Genomic DNA, 26,721 nt, shown 5'->3' on the forward strand with positions numbered 1-26,721 from the left:
CTCCTTGCATTTCCTTTTACCTTTCTTAATTCAACCACCTTGGTAGTGTTATGAAACTTACCAATTTTTGCTTTAATTAGGACTGTACAAAAATACCATTCAGACAGTGAAACATGCTATCACTTTGCTGTTCCTTACCACTCTGAAGTTATTCAAAAGTTGTTACAGCTAAGACTGGAACTCAAGATGATAATAAGTGGCATAAGATCTCCCATTTTCTTATATTGTATCCTGAAGTTCAGTTTGACTGTTAGTATGTGTCTGAAGCTTCCCCAAATAATGTTTGTGGTTTGGGGTTCTAGAAATGGTCACAAAACAGGATGCAGCTAAAGATTCAGATGCTTTAAACTCAAAGGGGTAGTGAAACTCTAATGAAGAGGGACCACATATACCCAAAGCTTATGAAATAATAAAGGTATTAATATACACTTGAAGGTACTTAATACGCATGTTTAAAATTAAAAAAGGACAGGTCATCACTTTCACACTTGCAAATTTTGACCATTTCCTTCTAGTACAATTTATGAAGTATAGTAAAAGCATGTAACAACCTGTAAGTTATCCCAGTGCTCAGGCCAGAACATAATTCCACAGTATGCTTTACACAGAACTGTTTTCCTTTATCAGTTTATGCCTCCTCTTTTATTTAATTTTATTTCCCTCAGCGCTGTAAAAAACACTGGTCACTATACAAACTGAGTAATTTACATTTAGAAATCTAGGTATAAAAACCTGTAAACAACAAAATAGTCTTTGTTAAAATTGTTTTTGTACCAGTTGATATTTCCCACTTACCTGAGTGTCTTTCCACCTGGTAATAAAGCTGTTCTCTATATCCATTTGTTTGACCTGGTCTTCATTTATCTGTTTAAAATGGATAATTTTTGATCAATTAATAAGTATAAGGGAGCTAGTATAAAAATTACAACGTAAACTAGCAAATACTAATTTAATATAATAAACTAAGATAAATACAAATATAAATATAAAGCAATGCTTACATCTAAAACTAGTAAATAATTAATAATAATGCAACAATAATAAATATTGTTACAATTAACCATAGTGTTAATCGCGTTCTTATAGAAGCAGCTATGCAAATTATTCTATCAGTCAGAAACAGCACTTCATTGACGGGATTCGTTACTATAAACTTTACCAAATACATATTAGAAGAGAGAACTCCAAGAAAAACTGCCAAACAATGTTATAGTGGCACAGTAAACTCTAAACCAAAATGGCTAATACGAATTGCTGCTAGTAGTATCTTTTCTACCCAGTTGGATTTAATGTTCTTTCTAGGCCTAAGGAACCAAACACTTGCTCTAGTCTTTATTGTAACCACAGCTCAGAGACTAAGAACACAGAATTCTTCCATGCTTCAGTTCTGATCAGGCCCATAAAATCTGCATAGAAGTATTATTTTCAATAGTCATAATCTTAATGTTTTCTTAAATTTGGTATGCTGGTGTCAAGCAAGAAGAATGTGCACCATTTTGGAAAACAGTAGCTCACAGCAACCCTATAAATATAGTCTTTCCTACACAGACTAAGCTAGCTGCGAAATAAAATTTAAAGCAGACAAAAAACAATGGCCACTGAATTAAGAGTTCAAAACCCTGCAAATCCTCAGGCAGTGTAACTAACAGCAAGATCATCTTTAAAAAGACTTCTATATTTTAGCATGTCCAACAGCTGAGCAATTAGGACACTTTATATAAAGATACCTACATCAAAAAGTTGCACATAATTTTTAATTAGATCTTCAATTACATTGACTTCTTCACTAGTTTGGCCCTTAGTTTGAAATAAGCATGAGGAAAACACCATGGCTAGATTGTGAGGGTTCATATGATTGGTTTCAGAACACTTCTGCACCCTGTTGAAGGAAAAATAAACGTATTTAGAAGGTTTCATTGTTCCTTTAATTGTCTGAGGCTCCTCTACAGAATATGCAGTGCATTTCAAAAAGAATAACTACGTTAAATGCAATGAAAAAATCTAATATTATTTATTCTTTTTTATATTTGTTTCTTTATATTCTTTACCTCACATCTCATTACGGAAATGAAAGCTTATACTTTCTATCTGCATCTCAAGTGATATCAAAATTATTTAGAATAGAATAAAAATAGAATAGTTCAGTTGGAAGGGACTTAAAACAATCATCTAGTCCAACTGCCTGATCACTTAAGGGGTGACCAAAAGTTGAAGAATGTCAAGGGCATTGTCCAAATGCCTCTTAAACACAAACAGGCTTGGGGCATCGACCACCCCTCTAGGAAGACTGTTCCAGTATTTGGCTACCCTCTTGGTAAAGAAATGTTTCCTAATATCAAGTCTGAACCTCCCCAGGTGCACCTTTGAACCATTCCCACATGTCCTATCACTGGATCCCAGGGAGAAGAGTTCAGAACCTCCCCTCTCCACTTCTCCTCCTCAGGACGATGTACGAAGCCATGAGGTCGTCCCTCAGCCTCCTTTTCTCCAAACCAGACAAGCCCAAAGTCCTGAGCTACTCCCCATAGGACATTTCTTCCAGGCCTTTCACCAGCTTTGCTGCCCTCCTCTGGATGCATTCAAGGACCTTAACATCTTTCTTAAATTGTGGGGCCCAGAACTGCACGCAGTACTCAAGATGAGGGTGCAACAACGCTAACTACAGCTTCGCTATATTAAGTTACATAAGTATGTCCTACAAACTTATGATCTAAGATAAAAAAAAAAGTGGAAAGAAATTAGATCCTCCTTAGTTTCTACAGTTATGGTAAAGTTTTCATATCAATTCTGTTGTTTACATCATGTATCCTCTTTTAGAATCAAACACTTCAAAGTATCACACAGAATTTTGGCTGTTACACACATGAATTCAAACTACTTTCAGAACAGATATAACGGCATATTAATATATCTGAATTGGATATACTTAGAAACATCATTAAACACAATACTTACTATAACCTTTATCCTAACAATGGCACCAATCAATTTAATAATCATATAAATAGTTTTTAAAGGACATCTGCTACGTACCTGGCTATGTAATGTAATTTCTGAACACAACTTCCTATACAGAAAAGGTTCTACACATTCTCTACTCACTACAATTTACCAGGAACATAATCTGACTTGTTCAATAGATAATATATACTTAACCATGACACTGCAGAATCATCCAAGTGTTGTGGTTTAACCCCAGCCAGCAACTAAGCACTATGCAGCTGCTCAATCACTCCCCCCACCCCCAGTGGGATAGGGGAGAGAATCAGGGAAAAAAAGGAAAACTCATGGGTTGAGATAAGAACAGTTTAATAGAACAGAAAGGAAGAAACTAATAATGATAATAATAACAGTAATAAAATGACAATAATAACAAAAGGATTGGAATATACAAAACAAGTGATGCACAATGCAATTGCTCACCACTGGCTGACTGATGCTCAATTTCCTCCTGAGCAGTGATCCATCCCTCCTGGCCAACTCCCCCCAGTTTATATACAGGGCATGACATCACATGGTATGGAACACCCCATTGGTCAGTTTGGGTCAGCTGTCCTGGCTATGCCCCCTCCCAACTTCTTGTGCCCCTCCAGCTTTCTCGCTGGCTGGGCATGAGAAGCGGAAAAATCCTTGACTTAGTCTAAACACTACTCAGCAACAACTGAAAACATCAGTGTGTTATCAACATTCTCCTCATACTGAATCCAAGATATAACACTATACTGGCTACTAGAAAGAAAATTGACTCTATCCCAGCCGAAACCAGGACACCAAGTCACACATTTTTTATACAGTTGCTGCTGCTTATTTGATCTAGGAATAAGACATGACCTTTGTTGCTTAAACAAGTTTATATTTTGGATATTGTCTACCGCTACCTCAGCTGCAAAATGAAGCATTGATGAAAAACAGAAAGGGTAGCTAATTCCCAAAGTTATTAAGTGCAATACAGATTGTGAAGAAGGACATTTTCCCTGAAAAGTCTTTTAATTTCAAGAACCATTTGCAATAATCCTCTGGAAGACTAGCAGACTGGGGTAAAGTGAATTTGTATAAAGAAGCTACCTCAAAAATTACCCTATTTGAACACATATACTAGCAGCCCTCTTGCTGTAAGGCTGTTCCATTCCATTAATATTTATGGATACCTACTGCTAAAAATACAACCAAAGAAAAAACACATTATAAATTAAAAGGAATCAAATATAATTAATCGCCACAACTAGGTAACCTTTTGATGCTTACTAGTTAATGAAACAAGCCACATTTCATCTATGGTAGAGTTATACTGAGAACACATTACAAGAATTTCTCTGCTACAGTACATCATCTGCATTGACCTGTAAAGATGTTCAATTAAAGCAGCCAAAGTTGCCCTATTGACTGGTGGAAGCGTCCGAATAAAAGCTCCGTACTTCCTCACACGTTCCTTTTCATTCTGTGTATCTGCCGGAAAATAATAATCATTGAGCGTTAATAACAATGCACACTAAAAATCAACAGCAGTTCTCATTAACTATATTGGCATCACCTAGTCATTTAAAATTACAATTTACCCAATCAACCTCTTCTTCATAAAGGCAATACTGACAATCTACTATTAACAAAGTCTATTATTGTACACCAGTTCAGGGAAACAGTATCAGCAATGATGAGGGACAGTTCTATATTCAAGCACCATTTGCTACAGTTTAAGACTAAGTCCCAGGATAGCAATTGTTTTTCTTCTCAAAGGTTGTTTAGTCTGTAGTTTGTGTGTGTACATGTGTGAGTGCATCCGTGTATACGCATGTGCAAATGTACTTCTAAGAGTTCCCAGAGATGAGAAAGGAAAAGACCTTTTCATCTTTTTAATTTTTATTGGTAAAGTGTCTCAAGGCCCAAATTAGTTTAAAGGTCCAAATATACAAGACTGGTAAGAGGAGAGTAAAGGGGAAGGAGTGGTGAATAAAGTGTACAAAGTTACATAGCTGGACAGTGGCAGAACCAATGACAGGAGTTCCAGTCTTCAGAATCACAGTATGAGACAGTCACAGCTCTCTACCTTCAAGTTAAGCCTGCCTCCCTGTGCTGCATAGATACTACAGAGCATGAGCAAAGTTAATGTAAATTTTATTTATTTAGCTTTTTTCTTCTCGGTCCCTTGCTTCCCTCAAGTTTCTGAAAAGAAAAAGCACATAAGAACTCTCATCTCTTCCAGCTGATTGCTAGCACTCTCCACTAACTACTGCACTGTGTTATGATTTGTTTGGTAACTTAATTATAACAGGACAGGATTCTCTGGTGTAAAACTGAAGCAGAATTTTAGCCCCACGTACAAATCGGGAAGTTAAATCACTGTAACACCATTATGTAACACTTCTATTCACAAAAGAGCTAACTTAAATCTAAACTGCTACCAATACAACTTTTTTTGACATGATAAGATCAGATCAATCTTGTGGTAAGTGAATAAATTCTTAATATTCTTTCCTCTAGTTTGTTCAAATTGAGGTTAAAGTTCAAAAATGTGTAATATTGATACTTGAATTTCCCAAACTTCTAGTGGTTCACATTAAAGCAACTTCCATAAGTTTGAACTTAAGCAAACTCGGAGAGGAATATGCTTTTAATATCTTTTTTAAAGACAAAACTCACCACACTAAACAAGCCTATATGATTTCAATGCATTAAGGCAGAAATTACTGTTCTGTCTTAGCTTTTCCTGTGCATCTCTTATTGCTATGCATCATCTGCAATTTTATAGCACAGTTTTGGATGGAAAGAGTTTGTTTATTGAAGTCTGTAAATACTGCAATATAGAAACCAACAGAAACATAGCTGGTTTGTATGAACACTATAAAAACCATCACAATTTATGTAATGAGTAATTTATTAGTAATCTCAAGGTTCTGTTTTCAACCATAGAGATACACACCCTCATGTTTTAAATACATAAGTTACAGTTTGGGTTGAAGTTACTTAATTTTTCTTTCAAATTAAATCAATATTTCTAAGGAAACAAAAAACAAGTTAACTGTTGGTAAAAAGTTTACACTGTTAACATACATAACTTTGTGTGAATGTTCATAAAAGATATTTGAAGAATTTAAGCAGCAAGACTGTCATTTAACTATCATGCAGATGATAGCATTAACATTAGTTCAAAAGTGGCATAAACTTCTACATATGGTCAAAAGACAAAGTACACACTTTTTTCCTACTCTAACATTTGTCTGTTTCTTGAATTCTGCCATCAATGCTTCAGTAAAATATTCATCATCACTTCTTACCTTGGCTGATCCAACTACAACACAGTGCAATACTGGTCTACTGTTACAAGGAAACATCACTATTTTTTATTATTATTTTGGTTCACTTAAAAGCAATAAAATCATCTCTGATTAACATAAGTATATTGTAGCCAAGCTCTAAACATTTTTTCTTCCTCACTACAATTGTTTTGCCAATTATCAAATAACATAGGTTGACACAGGGCAAGTAATTAACAACCCCCTCAAATTTGATACTGAAAACGTACATACAACCTTTCTTGTATCAAGTGTTACTGAATACGTTACCTAACGCAGAGATCCAGAATGGGTAAAGTTCTTTAGTGAGAAGTGCATCATCTATCTGAGAAAGAAAACTCTTCAATACATCAGTCACATCTTCAAGCTGATGTTTTCCTGCTCTTAGTTTAACACTCCTTGCATCTTTTTTGAAGCTTTCCAGCAGTTCAACCACATTGGAAGAATTGCCATTCTTAAGGTAGATGTGCTTGCTACCTAAACCTAAGTTACAGAAATACAGGACAGAAAAATGAACAAATGTAAAATCAAGTATTCTTTTAAAAATTCCAAATGTTATTATATGAAAAGCATATCTGGTTGTCAAACATATCTCCTACTAAAATCTTGCTGACCTTTTGCACATACTCACTTTGTCAGTAAAAACACTGAAAAGCCTGCTTACACCCAACCAAACCTCTTTGCAAAAATACACATCATAATATTAAGCAAGCCTGGGATCACAATTTCAGGAATACTTTACAGGCAATTCAAATCCCCATATCTCTTCAGAACTTCCTAAAATAATAGTTTCAGAAGGCACAGTAAAGGAAAAAAGTTCTGATGACTGCTATTGTACTACACATAAAAAAAAGCTGCTTTCATGAGCAAAACTCCCACTATTTTATTACCCTACTGATCAGCTCAGCTTAGGACTCAGTAAAGTATTATTCTATTCATCCAACCTGAAACATTTCACTCTTAAAAGCCTCAAGATTAGAAGGAAGTATTCCTTTTTTTCTGATTTTTCTCACATTCAGGAAGACATCAGGCAGCCACTATTCTTGTATTTAACAACTAACACCACCAAAGCCAACTTAAAAGAAAATTCATAGTCTAAAACACAGTCAAGACTACCTCCAGTTACTGCATATTAGAGTAGCCAAAACATTATTTTATTATTTTTTTTAAACTCCTGGAAGTTTGGCATAGATGTGCAGTCCTGTTTCTCTTTGCAGAGGTGTTTCCCACATTCCCCACATTTCTTGAATCGTATTTTATACAAAACCCTGCTTTTCTTCTGTACCTGTCAAATTAAGCACTCTGTCAAAACCTATGGAATCATGTCTTATGTTCTTGCAATTCACTTTTCCTGTAATGCCCACAAGCACTGTCTTTGTGTTGTTACTGTCAGGAACAGCTGTGGGACCCGATAGTGTCTGTTATCTGTAGACCACAACTGAAAACAGAACCTTTACCATGATAATGTAAAAACCTGTATGCATACAGGTAATGCATACAAATAATTCCTTCAGCTTTCACATGAGTATTTAAACACCCAGTAATGCTGATCTTGAAAAAAAATATATTTTTCAATAAAGATCTAACTTATTTAAAAGACAGCAGGAAATTGAATTTTAATTTAGAACACACACAAGCGATTGTTCTGAGTGGCGGACATAATTACCCTACTTTAACAACATTTCAGTGCATGAAAGTGTAAACTATACTTAGAATAATTCCTATTGCTAATGATTAAAAAATAATTTAGCAAAAACATGTTTTTCATCTTGTTTTTAGGCAATAGTTGTAACCCAGACACAATTATTAACGATAATACAATGTTGCCATATTCAAAAGTTATTCACTTAAACTTCAGTCACTGAAATATAAATTAGGCTCTCTCATACTGACGGAGGTTACAGACACATTTTTGCTGAAGACAGATTAGTACAAGGTTGATACGCGTTTAGCATTTCACAAGAAAACTGATGAATTTGCAGTAGTAAAAAGGACACAGACATCATCTGCATATGATGTAATGCTACAGAAAGTTACACTGGCAAAATTACTTAAACAAGCAGTAATTGACTATATGTTCTTAGGTTATTATTCTGAAAACCCAGCAGCCTTAAGACCAAACTCAGCTCCACAGTCAATATCAGTTTCCCAGAAGATGCGCTGACCAGTCCAGGCCATAGCCTTTCCTAGTTCACATAGCTTATTTTCAGGGATGAAGTGTTCTGCACCAAGGCACTGGACCCCAAGGCTGAGCTACATCAGGCAAACAAGTCAATTTCTAAAATAGGAAGGTGTCTATAAAGGGCATCTACCAAGTTGTATTTCCCCAAACTGCCCATTCTCAGATGTGTGGCAGTGTACTTCACCATCACATCAAAGAGCGGTGAGGCTAACGAGGGGTATGGGTTTACTTTAGATAATATATAAACTCATTCAGTAAGATCTGATGGTGTGGGGCCTTAGGTATTATACAAATGATCTTATTTTGAATAAAATCCACTGTACTTACCATACTGTGTAACAAATGCTATACAGCTGTTCACTATTATAGGAACATCATTTTTGCTGAGCTGCTGATCTTGTAATGCATTACCATCTGTACCTGCTGCTTTTTCAATTGCAGTATACCAGACCATGAAATCCAGCTTCGTATGGCCATGGATGTACAAAGTTCTGAAAAGTATAAAAATATTTTGAATGCAGGAAAGGAATAGAAAACTGATGTTATTGTACTACAGCAACACAGCAGATGTCCATGAAAAATAAGAAATACTTAGAATAAAACATCAGGGCACCTTCCACCCCATAAAGCTGTGGCGGTGGCCTATTGTTATGGCATCTTGTTTTTTTCCAATTACATTTGTACTAGCAGTGTCACAATAAATGAAAGAAGATCCACAAACACTGTCACAGGCCTTTGAAAGGACCTAACCAACATTTTAATTTCTCTTCAATCTTGCTCCCACACTGTGCATTCATAAGGCCAACTAATTATTTTCCAAAAAATTATTAACTTTGCCTAGTCAAAAGTCTCTAGAGCAGTCACCTAAGAAAGCTAGACAAGTCAGAGAAACAATTTCAGCATATACTACAACACCATAAAAGAGAAGAGAGTAAAGGAAATTAAACCAGTACCAGACACAATTCAGAATTCAGTCAATTTACTGTGGAAGTGGCTTAGAAAGCTCATCTCAAACCACAGTATTTTTGGCAGAGAGCAAGCACACGTAGGATGCATTTAAATCACTAAAACATACAACAATGTACAAATAAGAAGTTTAAGCATTCCTTTGAATTTTAACATTTTCAGCCAAACTTAAAGGGTTTTTTCCTATTGGGAAACCATTTGTTGATCACCATGAACCTGGAAGTTGGCATTAAACAGAACTGTACTCAAAGCACAGCAGAATTGCTACAGAATTTCATGATGTAAGAGACAGTTCTGCAGATCTACCTTCTGATTTTCATGCCAATGTCATCATCTCTTCCACACAGTTTTCAAGAGACAATAGTAACAAGTAATAACAAATACATGTATTTCTCACTGAACAAATTACCAAAATATAAAGTTCTATTAAATGCAAGGCTTAAGATTAAGCATATAAACACAGGCGAAGTGTACTGATGTCCCACGTACCACAAAACTAAGCAACTTAATGTCAAGAATATTTCTAAGCTTATAGAAGTACTCATGTTTGAAAGAATTTTTACTGTAATGTTTACAAAGATTTAGCTATCGTGCAGACTGACCACTTTGCAGACTCTGAACTGAAATGCATTCCTACAATATAAATTCAGCATCTTCTACAGTATGTTTATACATATGCTACTTCTTCCATTTTAAAAAATTGATAAATGGCACACACTTCGTAACAAATAGCAATAGTGACTATATGGTGAATACTGGCACAGTTTTTGCTCTGCTAAGTGTGAAGCACATACAGTCCACACCCAAAAAATTAATAATTTAAGTACTCAAACCAACAAGAAGGCCCGCCAGTGTAGATTTCTGCCTTAGTTAATTGAGGCAACTGAATTGGCACAAATGAATATAGCAGTCCAAGATCACTTAGTCTCAACATGAAGGAAGTTACTGTTAAGCTTTTCAACTCTCTCATGGACTACCATCACATCCTTCTGCACCAATAGTCAGACAAACAGCATACGTGAGCACACTTCATCCACAACAGTGCAAATGTTTATCTTTACCCCATCTTGCAAAGTCCACTAGCTTTAGCTATGTCTGTATGCTTTGTTGCACAACTCTTGCATTGGGAAAGCAGTGATACTAAGTGATTCTGGGTAAGGTTTGTGGGGAGGAAGGGTGAGAAACAGACATCAGCACAACTCAGTGCCCTCCAGCAACTTTCAAGTGATTCTAATAATCTATGTGTCTGAAAACAGAGGTACCAAGAAGCTATGCATTGCTATGAAATGGTGTTGGAATAATCAAACTGCAACTAAAGCATGGAAATTCCACTAATAATTACAGATATATAACAAAGGTCAGCAATACTTCTTCAAAGGATATTAAGGTTCTTATATCCAGCACTTCATACTGGAAGCACAAGTCCTTTCACTCATCTGAGTCTTAGATTATTTCTGGATTCTAGAATTTTGTGCTCATAACTGCATTTTACAAGAAATCTCACTACTATCATCAAAGGGTTAAGAAGAAAGCATTGTGATTAATGAACCATCAGCATAAAGAAATTGTGCCAGTATGCAGGGAAGGTTTACTATCTATAATAAGAAAGAGCTAACTACAAAAGAAGTGTAACAGAGGAAAAAAAAAAGCACCATCTGGATTACATTATGGTCTGAAAACATTCACTGACACCTAAGAGAGCGCTTAAATGATTACAGGAAAAAAAAGAAACATTTGAAACTGAATTGTCTGCACAACTATTTTTCCTTAAAGTATGGCATTAGAGATTTTACATTACATTATATATAGAAGATGTATTTTAAAATTACTGTATACAGCTGTTTTCAGACACCTTTCCTCTCTTCAATGTACAGATTTCTCTGTTGACCTCTTTTGAGCTACATAGGAATAGCTTCTTCACCTATCTACTATGCAACTTCTATCTGGATGGCAACAAGAGATCGAGTATCACCAGTCACTTCATGAATTTTACAAATAGCAGAGATAAAGGGGAAAAAAAACCCGCAAACTGAATATGGAGCAAACCAGAGGACATCTCTGTGTGACAAAGGGAACTTTCAGACACAGAAATTTGGAAAATGGTTTGCCACTTCTAGCAAGAAGACAAGAAGCATCTTAACTATGAAAGCAGAACATAAGACAAGCTGAATGACCACCTGATTATGGCATAAAGAAACAGTGTTGTGAAAGTCAGGATTTTCAGCTGGGTTGGAGACAGTTGGGACAATATGTTCCAACAGAGATCAGAGTGCAATAAAATTTCAATAGGTGCTATAAAAGGGAGCGTGTTCCTCTCTAATTTACTTTAGCAAAGATACTCAAAGACAAACACGAAACATCTTTGAGATCTGAAAAAAGTAGTCTAGAATTATAAAAAGTCTAGGATTATTGTGAAAATTTAGGAAGTACATTGAGCTTCAAAGACAGCAACAATCTTCAAAAGAGAAAGTCTTGTTGCTTTGAAAATGTTTTAGCCTGGTTCAGCCTCTCATAATATGCTATTACTTTGCAATGTATAACACAATTACCACTTCGTATTTCCGAGCTGGTAGTCTTCATTCACTGAACATGTCAAAGAATAAATGAACAGCAAGGTGCTAAGTAAAAAACAAGGTAGAGGAAGAAGTGGGGAAAAGGGGGAGGACTGGATTGTATTCATACCTACAACACTTCAGAAAAATCTCACATGCCTTTTGGTAGTATTCTCTCTGAATTCTTGTATTTTATACAGGCTGGAAAGTGTTATGCACCTTGCATCCCAAAAATTAATGTAAACTCTTCTTCTCAGTAGTTATGGATCAGATGAATGTTAAATTTATGTACCCCAAGAATTTAACATACACATAAATTTACTAAGTATTTTTAAAAAGTCCAGAATTCATAGATTTGTTACATTATAATTATTTCAGCAGTAAGAGTTGAAGTTTTTATAGTTCTGAAACTGTTTACTTGTGTATGCAATAACTCTTAAGTGAGAAGTCCATTTGTAACAACTTAAGAAATTCTTTCGCCTAGAGTAGCCATATGAAAAAGTGTCAAAAAAAGGTATATGATACATGTAATGTATGATTTTCCCTAATTAATCAATCCAATGACTGAGACTTGAAAAAAAAGGTGTATTTGTAAGTAACGGGAAGCTAGTTTGAAGTCAGTAACAAAAACAACAGAACAGTATGAGTTTCAGTAGGAAAATACTCAAGGTATTTTCATCATTTCTTCTAATAAAATTTAGCAAGACTCTCTAAGACATCAACCACATTTATTTCTTTATGCAGAAAAGGGGGGCATTGTTTGTTTTGGGTTTTTTTCCAACTTAATTCTGGAAAAATCTTTCTTGTTTTGTTTCATTCTTGCAATACTGTTTTTTTCAGATTTTATCATTTAACCTGTGTTCAAGTGACTAACAAATTAACATGAAAGTTGTCAATAGATCAGTATATAGGGTCCCTTCCAAGTGATCAATCTGTGCCAAAGTTGGCATTAGACAAGCACTGCTATAAAATAACACACAAAATAGGAAAACCTAGAAAGTATGGCATCTCATTTAGTTGCTGCTGCTGACATCTCAAGGGTATTAATTAATTTATCTAGGGTTTGGAGGGGCAGAAGGAGGATTGCTGGTTTTGTTTCCATTTACAATAATTGAGTCTCAAGATAAAGGTGATTTTATACTTAATCATTTTCCCCATTCACACATTAAACTTCTTATCACTGCAAGATGCAGTAACATGCAACTGGCTGAACACCTGGATACTTTTGGAGTAATATCCTAAGCAAGAATCACTATGCCAAAGCTTATACACCCATATGGCTTTTAATGGTTAAGATAATGTGAACACTATGCATTTAAATTCTTTATGGCAGACTTCAGTGAAGAAAAATTAAATATATTCATGGCTACCATAAATCAGCCAGTGCCCCTGTTGAAATTATTTTCAAATAATTCAGAATTTCCATTAAACTATTAAAGCAGTTCAGGGAAAACTTACCCTCACTTGACAGAAATATTATAACGAAAGAAAGAATAAAAGCTCACTTGGAGCTAGAAGTTTTGCTCAGCACTGGTATCTATGAAATTAGCTGCACAGTTTGATTCATCTATTGGACTGCACCTTGAATAGGATACCTCTGTTTCCCTGTTGGTCTATGCAGCTTACTTAATGCTGAATCTTTCAATATTGTTCTTTGGAAAAAAAACAGGATAAAGTGTTTGTTTCTGATCTGCATCACTTTACTGAATTCCAGAACAGTATCTTAGGAAGAGTTAAAATTTAGAACACACAAGTTACAATGAGTTTCTCCAAGTTTCTCCAAATCTGAATAGATGTCAAAGGTATCTGTGGGGGTTTTTTTGTTTCCCCAACAAAGAGAAAAACAATCGTCCTTTATTAACCTATTATTGGTTGTTCACAGGGCACCACTTCTTACACAGACGTTTGCCCAATAATTTATCCCCGAAATAAAAATAACCAAACTATTACAAAATAAGAATTATTTTCATCTTTAAATTTGTACCCCCATTATGAGGCTGAAATATCCTACCTCACTTCAGGTTTCAACCTCCCATATCACTATATTTGATGGAGTCATCTCATCAGAATATTACCTACTTGGAAGCAGATACGTTTGCTTCACAAGTATGTTTTTTTTCTAGCTAGTATGTTGTTAACTGAGATCAGACATTACAATAAGACTAACCAGGGGACTCATACATACCCTCTCAATCCTGACCTACACAGATGGAGACACAGAATTCTGGGACATAAGAGTGATTAAAAAATTGAGAAGTGGTAAATGCTCCAAAGAGGTACTCTTTCTTTACAGGGTAAAAGAAGTTAGGTCCTTTTGAAGAAACCATTATTGGCAGACTAATCTGACTGGGAATAATTTTCTCAGTGGGAAAACTGCTTTCAATTAAGCAGTACTTGTTAGCATTTCCTGACACAGACATAAAATGTAATTAATACACAAAGACTTTCCCTCCTTTAAAAAGTCTGCAAATTTACTCTCTCTAGCAACCACAAATGAAAAAGCTCCATGACTGATCAGCAAGAATTCTAAGACATCAATATAAAAGCAGATCAAAGCTTTATTCAGATGGGAACCTTACCTTCCTTTTTCAACGAGCAGCAGGACATCTATTTTCTCTCCATTTTGCATCACAGTACTGATTGCTGAAAACAAAACACATACATAGTCATATGATCTACACAGACACATATATATAGACAAACACATGCATACACATATAGATATGTTTTTTCAAAATGTTCTTCAGTGACAAAAGGAACATGGAATTCTTAAACATTATAAATAAAGAATGCTGCTGACAATAGAAACAGTACTCCACAAAACACCACAATACACTCACATTTACAAGAAAAAATAATACAGAAAATTATAAAGAAAGGTTAAACACGCATTTTAAGTGTGAAAACATGCTACAGTGCTTTATTATATTAAAATTAAACTTGTAAATACAAGTTTTAGAAGACAAAGATTCAGAAGTAAGCTGGAATTTTTAATCCATTAATCTACTTGTACCCTAATGGCTGCAGATATTTACAATAACATAATGTTATGTTATACTGTGAAGATCACTGCCACCCTTCTTTATGTTGCATTATGCTATTCCTGCTAAAAAAAACACCCTGTAAAACACCTACATTTTACATAATACAGAAAATACATCTGGGTAGTTTCCAGTAACAGTGCTTATAAAACTATACTGTACACTATACTATACTATGAACAGTAAATTAAATGTAACCTGTTTACTAATTTAAAATTCTGAAAAGTTAATTCTTTCAAAGTTTAGGTCTTATATATAATCCACATCTTATCTCAACTAATTCCCAGAGACAGTAAAGCCCTGAATATCAATGAAGCTCAATAAACCTATTCTGATGCATATTATATGATTTTTTTGTATCACACATAATCCTGGCCTCATTTGCATTTACTGAGTCAAACATCAAGAAGATAAGTGACCATACTTCCACTCATGATTCATTATTCGGCAAGTTTCAGTTATACAATTCAGTCTTAATAGTGGAACAGATTTATTTAGGGGAAACCAGAAATCAAAGAAAAGATAGGAGTATGGATATATAATATTTCCAAGAAATACAACTCTGTTATACAACTAATATTTAAAAATCAAAACCCAAGCAAAAACTATTTTCAACTGAAAGCTAAAAGTGTGTTTCATTTCTATACTTGAGATACACACAGTTTTTGGATGCTTATATGATTAGGGTAGGAGCAATTACAGTTGCATTATAAAAATTAATATCAGAACAGTTCTCCTACTGCCTAACCTTTTAATTTTGAATCAAGATCAAAAAGTATTTACAACTTAAAACATAGCTAGAGGCATAAAAATATTCCTGATTAAAAACCACCTTCACGGTGTTATTCACAGCAAATGTAAGGTGGCAGTAGATAAACAGTAGAAAGCCCAATGGCATTTAGGCAAGTTCCTGCAAAACAGTCTGCAATCTGACAGCATTTACAAAGAGGATCATCAATAAAGACATAAACTATCTTCTCTATGTTACTTTAACAGAAAATCTCATATTATTTTTACTTTCCTACATAACATAGTGCCTTGTTCAATATAAAACCAAGTAGGGCAGATATGCTTAAAGAGAATTCAGAGCATAATTACAGACAATGATATAAAATTGGTCATAGAAGACCATTTGTATAAATATTCTTATCTTTGCACGTCATGATATTGAGCACACAATATTTTTAGTATCAGAAAAAAAGAAAAGTCTATTAGTCTGTGAAATAGTTTTCCAAGAGAATTATAATTTTTCTAGTACATTTCAGTATTTTAAAAGTAGGCCTGTCAATCACCTCAAGAATACATTCTGCAGTGAGTATTTCTGCCCTGTCAAAAATATGAGACAATAATCCCAAAAGGTTATATATTATTATTCAATTCTATACTCTTGTAAGAAAGACAGTGCTGCAACTGGAACAAAAATTGTCTTCATTCATTATGAAGCTGTGAAAAATCTCTCTGAACGTGTGACACTAAGTAGGGAAAAAAATCCAAGACAGAACTTTACCAACTCCATATATAGATGAGAATTGGAAGAGCATCTGGCTAATGCAAAGTAATAGTTACTGAGCTCCCTAATGTTTATGACTTTAAAATGCAATAGAAATGTCCTTAACAGTGAATTAATTATGTAGACTATTTCCTGAATTCTAGATGTTAAGCAAAATTCTTACTTAGTTCTTGCAGCCTCCTTAGATATATGGAGTCTTCTTCAGCATTCTCCATTTCAAGACAAAAATAAAGGCTCGACTTCTCTATAGCAAACCAGCCTTTTCTCCACTGATCCAGGTTATGGCAATCTTTGTAGTACAGCTGGCCAATCAGGTCACAGTCTCTCTCTAATAAGCATTCAGCCACAGGAGGAACAAAATGCTACCAAAGAAAATGGGGTGAGTCAGATGAAGAAAAAAAACCCTCTTCCCCTAAAAAAAAAACAAATCAAGATATTGCAAATCTATAAGATTCAAGGATGAAAGCCACAGTTAAAAAAAAGAAAAAAGAAAAAAAAGACTTTCAGATTTATCATTTATAAACCCATATATACACTAAATTTAAATTATAAAATCAAGTATAACATTTTTTCCATTCATACTCTACAATTCAACCATTTCTGCTTTTTAAACTACAATTGATTTAATTAGTAATGGGACTATTAGCATTTGGTACTGTATAAAATACAGTACTGCTTTATGAATTCTGTTTCGGCAAATAAAGGAATAGAATTGCAACCATAAACAACTTGGCTGAAATAAATTCATATAGTGTATGTCTTCATACTAGAGCACCTTTAATATATTCTTAAGGTCGGCATTAAAATGTTGCTTCAATTCTTTTTCCATTTTATTTTATTATCTTGTTTCAAACATTAAATCACAGAAGTTATTTCTTCCTGCTGCACAAGAAACCTTTACACACATGATAGATCAGTATTCATCAAGAATGGCTTCTCAGAGGATTTTAAGCTAACAATGACACTTTATTCTTTGTGCAAAGGCTCCTGGCCTAACTGGAAAAGATAATTATCAGTATTACCTTAGCTATTGCCCAAGTCCATTTTCTTTGTGAATATGCAGTTTCAGCTCCAAATAGAAAAACACGTTCTGACATTAAGTAGATTTCAAAGGTAAAGATGTCCCTAAAGCAAGCAAGAGGAAAAAGGCAGCTGTATTTAGTCTTTATAACAGTAGACACAGAAGAGTCCCATTTTTCTTTCTCTTTTTTTCATTATTTCATACCTATGGAATGGTATCCACCTGCATTTCTCCTCCAATCTTAAAAGTACAACCCAGCTAGTAACAGAGTATTTTATAACACAACACGATCAAAGTGCTTTTCAGGTCAATAACACGTGTTTAGAGGCTACTGTATAATAGTTTTTTCAGTAATTCTGAAATTAATGAAAATGTTTATATCTAGTCATTAAAATTCACAGGAAATTTTTGCTTTTGCAAGTTCATGTGATTTCAGCAAGTATATTTTTATGATGCATTCAAAACATTTTGTTAAGGTTTAATATAAGCAGACCAACTCATTGAATGGGAAGTTGTAAGCTACCGCAGAATCATAGAAATGTTGGTTCAAAGGGACTTTTAGATGTCACTTGGTCTAATCTGCTCAAAGCGGGACTATCACTAACCATAGAACAGCAATAAAAAGCCTTGAAAACCTTCAAGGATGGAGACTACTATTTCTCTCAGCAACCTCTTCCTGTTCTCCACCACCCACCCTTCTAATGAAGATGCTTTTCCTATCATCCAGCCTGAACCTCCTAGGGTGAAATGCGTGGTCACTGCCACTTGTTGTAATGCCTGCCACCACCAAGAAGAGTTTGGTTCTGTCGTGTTTATGACTATGCTTTGAATTTGCTATAGCTCAAGAAGTTCTTAAAGGTTTTGGGGGGATGTTTCTTGGGTTTTTTCTTTTTAAAAAGTATATCATTATTTAAACACATGGATCCTGTTTTCCCATTTTTAACTAACAAATAATAAGGATAGTAAAAGAAGAAAAAGCAAACCAGCTGAAACTGGTGTGGAATTCAAGAAATAAATGTCTTGCTGGACTTAGGGTCAGTCTTTAACTTATAAATTATGGTTCACCAATTTATAGTATGATTTCGTTTGTGCCCTCTCGCTAGAATCCATATAGATGGAGTATGCTTTTCCCTTTCAGTGCTGAAGACTGAGATTTTTCTACATCTGGAAAACTGAACATGAGTCAGTTCTCTCATTTTTAATAACCACTTTGAAAATCATATGTAAATACCTAATTCTGACTAATAGACTAGACATTTTACGGACTGATTATTTCACTACATGAAATATCAAATTTAGGAAAGTTTCTCATAAAACTACCCAATTACAGGTAAAGTACAGCAGGAAGTTACTCATTCCCTGAAAGTGAAATATTCAGCCAACATGTTTTTAATTTAGGTATTTGCCTGAAGTGGAACCATTTGGAGCTGTAGCAAGCAATAGGTTAGATTCAATGACAGAAGAAGAAAGTGGTATTTTTCTTTTTTCTGGATACCACAAAGCTATGCTACTGCAGAACAGTGAAGGCCATCTCCACTGTATTTTACAGCATGTCGAGGCATCGCCGCATTTCAGGGTATCTCCCCTGTGAATGCCCTTTATCTCTATAGCAGCTAAAGTCCTTTCTTCCCATTATCTTTTCCAGAAACTTACTGAATAGACTGTTTTCTTTGCACACACATTTGCTTTGTAATTATAAGCATTACAGTAGTATACTGTAGAAAGATCTTGTTATTTTACGTACACACACACATAAAGAAATTTGAAAGAAAGTGTTATGGAATTTGTTAGACAGATCCAAAGTATAAACAAAAATGTTGCCCTAAAGAAATCAAGTATCACTGGGATGCAACTCCGATTTAGGTGAATCTCCATGACATGTTTTTAATGCACAAATGGGATGTGAGAGAGTTATAAAAGAAAAACAAGACCACAAAAAAGTTATCTTCAAACTTCAAACTAACACAATGTTCAACAGTTACACTGCTGTCCTCAGCTGCAGAACAAAGAATGGGTTTCAAAGACCAATAGATCTGTGACCAAAACCAAAAGCATTGTGGCGAACTCTAATCTGCTGCATTATTATCAGTAAGAAACAAAGCAAGCGTTTTGGCTTGAGGCTGAGGTCAATCCCAGAAAGAAAAATGAGTATTAAGTGTTCAATTTATCATCATGTAACCTTTTAAGCACTGAGAATATGCATTACAGTTCTAATAAGAAACAGATGTATCTAATTTATGCTGCCCTTTTAAATTACCCTAACGTTTTCATTATATCACTGTGGAAAAAAAAATAATTAAAAAATCCCCAAATACCACTTTGCACTTATTTCTTGAAGTCAACATAAAACAACTCAGCTTTTTTTCTAAATTGCATGTTCAAAATTCAGGAACAAATGAACAATTCTGAAAACCCAGAATAGAATCTTTGAAATACCTGAGTTTGTTGAAATATTAATATAGGAACCTACCCTCTATTTAAAAAGGAGCCTGACTTGTGCAGTACAAGACAGATAACTTCATTGATGTCAATCATACCATTAGGAGTGGTAGTTTTATCATTTTCATAGTAGCTCAGAAAGCCACTTTCCAAAGTGCACCATCTTTTGTTGCAATCTGCGATTAAAGAAGTAAGAGAACAGTCAGTAGGCATAATAATAAAAATTACCTCTTCCTATAGAAGTTGCCTCACAGGATGCATAGCTCTGTTGTAACAGTAATACGATTATGATGCAACCTCAGTCTCATTGACTTCAGTGGGCCAGGAATTCAATGTCTGTCCTGATACTACTTAACCTACAGAAACTCTAGCACATGGTAATTTAAGAATAGAACACTTATTTTTACTGCATGAGTATATTAAATGGCTTCATAAGTTAGCTTTACCACTGTACAGGGCTCTTACTTGGAACTTGATGGAGAAAAAGCTAGTACACAATACCATCTTACCATGTTTAGCAGAAGAGTTAAACAAGCAAAAAGAAATCATGCTACAAAGTTAGAAACACTAAAAGCTACAAGAACAATATATTCTGACAAGAGTTGATAGCAAAATGAGTGAGTGAATCATGGTATGCAGTAGCAAAAAAAGGGCTACTCTTTTTTTCATGTTACTGGAGCTAGAGGACAAAACTAAGTCAATCTGTCTTCTATTGTTTGATAATGCTTGGGTGTCCACTCACTGTCACAAGATCAAGGCAAACAATTTAAGCCTTTCAAATAGTCTAGAAAAAATAATATCAGACATGCCAGAACTTGTATCCATTGCACACTACCAGAAAACACAAGGAAAACATTATCAGAAGTTGTGTTATTTAACATGATTAATTTTTTTTTTTTTAAATATGCTACCAGGATGACAAACTGAAGAACAGAAAAACTAGCAGAACAACCCTTTCTAGGTACATCAGTGGTTGAGCTCAATTTTCTCCTACTGCAGGCCCAAGTGTCAGATAGTAATGAAATTGTACAGAATTTATTCCTGTATACCGGGGGAGATAAATGGATGCATCATAGACAGGCGGTAGCTATAGCCATTTCAGGATGGCATGTTCACATTATAATGAATTGGAGATCTCTCTTGTTGCTATTCACATATATAGCTGGCAAGGGTAAATTCATTTAGCAATACTGTCATTTACGGGATGCTAACATTTGTAGGGTGCTTTCAACATGTAACAATTTACAGTTGCTGAGCATGGTTAAATTACCTAGTTAAGAATTCTACCTTCAAATAACTTTGAATTAGATATATTGGAGTATCCAGTAATTGCCATCTGCAGTTTTAAAAAGAAAAAAACAAACAAACAAACATAAAAAACCCCAACAAAAAAACAGCCCCTCCCTCCCAAACCAACCAAGGTGGAGCGGAAAAAATCTGCAGAGCAACTTAAAAGTATTATTTGGCATATTTAATTAAGACCAAAGGTCTACCACCTCTTATGAACCTAAAATATGAATACAGCACATGACATCGCATATTAATGACTATCTGCTACTCAAAATATTCATGCATTCATTCTAGCTTACATCTAGTTCTTAGAATATAATTTGAGGTGCATCTATTCCCACCACTGCAGAGAAGCAGGTCCTAAGAGAAAATACTCTGTTTATTTCTACAGTCTTAAAATTCCTATACAGCTGCAAAGATTCTGGTAAGGTATTTGTGAGAATTTGGTAAAATAGCTCTGGAAAAAAAAAAAAACATTTAAAAATCAAACAAAAAAACCAAACTGCAGTTGTAGTTAGCCAATACTTAGTATATTATCTGATATTAGTTTTTCTGTTGTTTGCTATATGATTTATACATGTTTTATAAATCTCAGTACTATTTCATTAGTATTTATTTGCATCATGCTATTTGCTATCTAGTTCTATCTATATTCTGTCTAAATACACATTTAAAATACTAAAATAAACAAAAGACAAAGCATTTGAAAATGTATAGGTTTACAGAGGTTTTGATTGTTTAGGTTTTTTCGTCCCCCAGCTTTCCCCACTCCCATCCCGCAAAGCCTATTCTACAAAATAGCTCACTGCTTCAATAGTCATTAAACTGTTACAACGCCCAAAGATGATTTTGGAACCTCAAGGCTTTTAACAGGGATCCATAAAACCTTTTACACTAAAAACAGAAGCAAAAAAAAAAAATCAACCTGAGCCACTAAACCTCTAACCTTTACTTTTGGATCCGCTACATCAAAATAGCACCAATGTTTGAGCTCTCTTCCTGCTGATCATCAACAGCTATTAATTAACAACAGCTTTCCTCAAAAGTTACACACGCCTGCTGAAACTACTGAAGCTGCTATAATGAGAAGTACACACACAGCTGGCTTACTCTCTCTCCTGCATTATCTGAAACATAATGAAAAACTAGACCATATTGCTAGGTGTTCCACCTGGTTATTATAAAACCTGGGTTCAATTCACAGCACTGAATGATTTCTTGAGTATTGTTTTACCATTAGGGCTCAGCCCACAAAGGGATAAGTTTTCTGTTACAACAAACACAGCACTTAATTTTCAGCCTTTGGCACTAAAGGCAAGGCTGACAACTGCCTCAGAGATTCGTAACACTGAGGAAGAACTTAACGGTAGTTTAATGGTTAGACAGCTTAACAGGATTCTGGCTTGCAGCCCTTTCCACAAACAGCATTAAAAAAAAATAAATAAATCAGTAGATCAAAAGCCCAAAGTGCTTTGGGACCGGGCCCAAAATTTAGACAAGTGCTGTAATACCCAGTGAGAGAATGGTGGCTCCCTCTCTGGCCCAGTTAGTTCGCAGCAAGTCAGAACTGCTTCAACAGGAAAGCTTATTTCTTTTCTCTAGAACTAAACAGCTAGGTCATTTTTGGGGGTAATGTGACCTTCTTATTTGGATCTTTACAGGCAGAGGAGGGAACTGAAACTGTATCTCCCACACATTAGTACTCTAACCCTCAAGTTATTTTCTAAAGACAGTAAGATGGAAAAAAAAATATTGCCACCTAATCCCAACAATCTGCGATATGCATATCCCATATTATTTCATGTTAATGAGATTTTATAAAGGTAGAAACAGTTCTTGATATAGGGCAAAAAATTAATACAGAAGGGAAAAAAAATCATGTGTTTTATATTTTAAATAGCAAAAACAAAACTTTTGTCATAATACTTCTTACACATGGCTGAGATATATTAGAGCCCTCAAGCAAGAGCAGCTTCTAATTCAAAATTGCAGAGGGTTTTTGTTGTTGTTGAAAGGATGTTATTATTACACCTTCCTCCCTTGTCCCGTTTGTCATTTGTCTTCTTGAACTGCAAATGGTCAGGGAAACCTATCTTCCTAAGTATCTGTAAAGCACCATCCCAAAAACATCAGTCCTGACAAACACACGGGTAATTCAACATTAATGCAAAAACAAAGCCAACAAACACCCCCCAAAAAAATCCCCCCAAAAAACAAACCACAGAACATCTACTATCTACAAGACACCATCACAATTTCAGAGGCCAAAACCTGAGCAGTACAAAATCTGGTTCCTTTCTATTTACTGTATATTCCTCCAAGTACTAAGTGCAATGCTAAGCAATTGACTACAAGCTTTCAAAGCAGCTTCATTTCTGTCCACTAAAAACTTACGATGGAAGACAGTCAAAATTCAGTTGTTTCTTGTCTGAGGGGTTTCTTCATAAATATTTTTAAGGCATCCTACTAATGATGCTCACTCCCACTGCATCTCCCCAAAAAACACTACAGAAGACATTCTGTGAGCATTTATAGCTAAATCTTCAATCTAGACAGGTATTTACAAACTTATACTGCACTTCTAGCATACCATTGTGTTAGAAGAGACCAGTAGTATTGCCTTGTGGGGTTTGATTTGTTTTGTCTTTTTTTTTTTTAAAAAAGTTCTTTTACTAATATAGATACCCACAGCACAGAGGACAAGGTCTGGACTACTTTAGTGGTGAGGTTTGCAGTTATTCCTTTCTTTCCTCAATAAGTTCAGTGCAGTTTCAGAACCATCCTCAAGCAAGTCCTGTCTAGCAGCAGTCCTCTGCCACAACAGGTGTCTTTGTTAACAACTGCAAAGTTGCTAGGAAATGCCTGTGATCAGGGATTAGTTCTGTTTATCACCTGATGCTTTCAAGAATTTTGACCCACATTAACATATAGATTCTTCAAAAGCATATTTAAATAGAAATTATGTGCTTTAACATGCTTTAATCTCCACTAAAGGTCTTAAAAGCATACACCATGAGAATATGGACATAATCAGACAAAAATACATATATACCAACAGAGGATGCTGTGTCAAGATTTTAAGAGTAATAAACTCAACCATGAATCAGCCTGGATTTTAAAAATACACATAATTTGTTTGTTTAGATGGAAGAAAAATATAGGAACACAACTGGGGAGAAAAAAAAAGCTAGGAAAATTATCTGATAACATTTCTCTCAAAAAAAAAAAAACAAACCAAAAACACAGAAGACTGATATACACAGAAGACTATGTATATCTACTGTGACATACACACATTTTCACCCTACAAAACTCAATTTGTTGTAAAGTTGTTGGAAGTACTCATTTCTACTTGGTATACTTTTAAAATTTGTGAGCTTGAGAAATATCCTAGGTGTTAGCCATTTGGACTCTTACTAAGAAGTCAGTAAAACTTTTAAATGATTTCTGGAATATTATCATTTTAGATGGAAACTACTTTTTGGCAGTTAGTAGCATCCACCTAAATATAATTAAACTGAGAAGTATTTCCAAGTGTTTTTTATTTATCAGTAACTGTTGTTAACTGAGTAATTTTTCAGTTGTTCAGTTTTCTTCTACTGACAACCACTGCATAAAGAGAACAAGACAATCAGTATTTTCCTTATCTGAAAGAGGTCTACCAAATCAAAAGAGGATATGTCATATCAAAGACCTTTTATCTTTAAAAGGTAACGCAAGAAGTTAAAAAGAATCAAATTCATCCAAACCATACATATTCCTGTATTATTCAAATGCATAAAGTAAAAATGAAATACCTTCTTTTAATTTCTTCTCTGTAAGAACCTTAGCAGTATTAGAAGAAACTTTGTATAAGAATTCACAAAGAAAGGTGGAATGTGAGGAATCTTCAGAGAAGCCACTTTCAAAACAAGTATCATAATTTGGGAAATCTATTAAAAGACAAAAGGAGTAAGTAACATACAGAACTTCAGTTCTATCAGTTATAACCATTTCTCCACAGGTCTTTCTAACTGCGTATCTGTAGTTATGTAGTTGCTCTGTAATATTTTTACTGCAACACAGATACATCTTACTGATTTATAATTAGAGTAAAATTCTTACGAATTCATAAAAAAATTCGTTCACATTTGTTACAACATTGCCGTTGCCTACCACTGCTTGCCAGTGTAATCTAAAACACAGTTTTCTGGTGTACTAAGCTTTTCTTTTCATCCCTTATGTAACACACTTCAACAGAAGGGAATTGTTTCTCTTGAGGGCTTATCTAGAAGTTTACCACCAATTCTGGCAGCAGACAGACAATGATTCGGAGAACGACTGTCAACCTGCAATGACCTCTCTTTCCCTGAAGAGAATAATAATCACTAGCACCAGCACAAGGTGATGCTGCCTTGGCTGGCAGGCTAAAAGTAGAAAAGAGAGCCAAGACAAGCAAACTTCTCTCTATAGATTTAGGACCACTTGAGAGCATAGCCAGCAAAAAAACCCAAAACAAACCAAAACAAACCATAGCTGCATGTTTGCATGTGACTGAGCTCAACATCCTACAATCCAGTGCCTGGCACCTGTGACACAGCAATGCTCAGGCACAACTTAAAGCACTGTGTTTGCTCTAGGAAGCCCTAAATCATTCCTGCATTTCCCACTAAAACTTTTACTGTTCAGCCTATGCAGTGTTACTTTGCAGAGTGGCACAAGACAATGAACAGCTGGTCCAGGAGTATGTCCACAACACTGGCTGCAGTATAGCATAGATAATTTTTTCCAGTGTAAATCTGCGTGTGAACTTTCATTCCCAGACTGCTTCATATGCTGTACAGCCCTTTTAAAAGGTAAGCTCAGGCACATCCATACTCTACAATTTATTTATTTATTTTTAAGAATAGCTTTCTGTTTTCAAGAGCCTCATAAATGTCACACACTGCAGCCAGAATTGTTGACTTTCAAGGCTGAAGTTTATCATGTGATCCAAGCTGTTACAGAAGTTGTAATCTGAAAAAAAAAAGTTTCCTGGGATAGATCATATTACAGGTTCAAGAAGTGAGGTTTTTTTGGGGAGGAGAGTTTGTGAAGAGACAGGTAAGTCTGTGTGCAGTACGGGTAGATATCAAATTAAAGAATTTTTAAGAAAAAAACAAATCCCCAGACAATGCTTTAGATACATGTTAACTGTATATACCCATTTTTTCCAGTAAAAGCCTGATAATACTGGCAGAGCAGATGACATTTTTCATCTGTGTTATAAATAAGGGTATAAGGCCTATGAGTTATCACTGGCTTTTTTATTATTTCTTTAAAGTCCTAAACTTGATTTCTGAGCAAAATAAAAGTAACTTGTACACAATTACATACACTGTCTACTGAAATACAGTTAATGGCATCACAGCTCTCCCTCTGCTATACCACTGCTGTTCAACTCAATGCCAA

The 26,721-nt window shown here is 34.9% G+C and overlaps 1 protein-coding gene across 1 annotated transcript in view; it reads right to left on the reverse strand.

Moving 5' to 3' along the window:
* The window catches only part of ARAP2 (ArfGAP with RhoGAP domain, ankyrin repeat and PH domain 2), a 133,340-nt gene that overhangs the window by 41,394 nt on the left and 65,225 nt on the right, over positions 1 to 26,721 (reverse strand). Inside the window, exons 16-25 of the mRNA XM_075024281.1 lie at positions 25,089 to 25,223; positions 20,033 to 20,177; positions 17,564 to 17,666; positions 16,705 to 16,903; positions 14,570 to 14,633; positions 8,800 to 8,963; positions 6,561 to 6,773; positions 4,341 to 4,446; positions 1,732 to 1,879; positions 796 to 864 (exon numbers count right to left, since the gene is read on the reverse strand). Of these exons, the coding sequence (XP_074880382.1) occupies positions 796 to 864; positions 1,732 to 1,879; positions 4,341 to 4,446; positions 6,561 to 6,773; positions 8,800 to 8,963; positions 14,570 to 14,633; positions 16,705 to 16,903; positions 17,564 to 17,666; positions 20,033 to 20,177; positions 25,089 to 25,223 (1,346 nt within the window). The remainder of the gene's footprint in view (positions 1 to 795; positions 865 to 1,731; positions 1,880 to 4,340; positions 4,447 to 6,560; positions 6,774 to 8,799; positions 8,964 to 14,569; positions 14,634 to 16,704; positions 16,904 to 17,563; positions 17,667 to 20,032; positions 20,178 to 25,088; positions 25,224 to 26,721) is intronic.

The sequence above is a fragment of the Buteo buteo genome, chromosome 1 (assembly GCF_964188355.1).
Source record: "Buteo buteo chromosome 1, bButBut1.hap1.1, whole genome shotgun sequence".
NCBI lineage: Eukaryota > Metazoa > Chordata > Aves > Accipitriformes > Accipitridae > Buteo > Buteo buteo.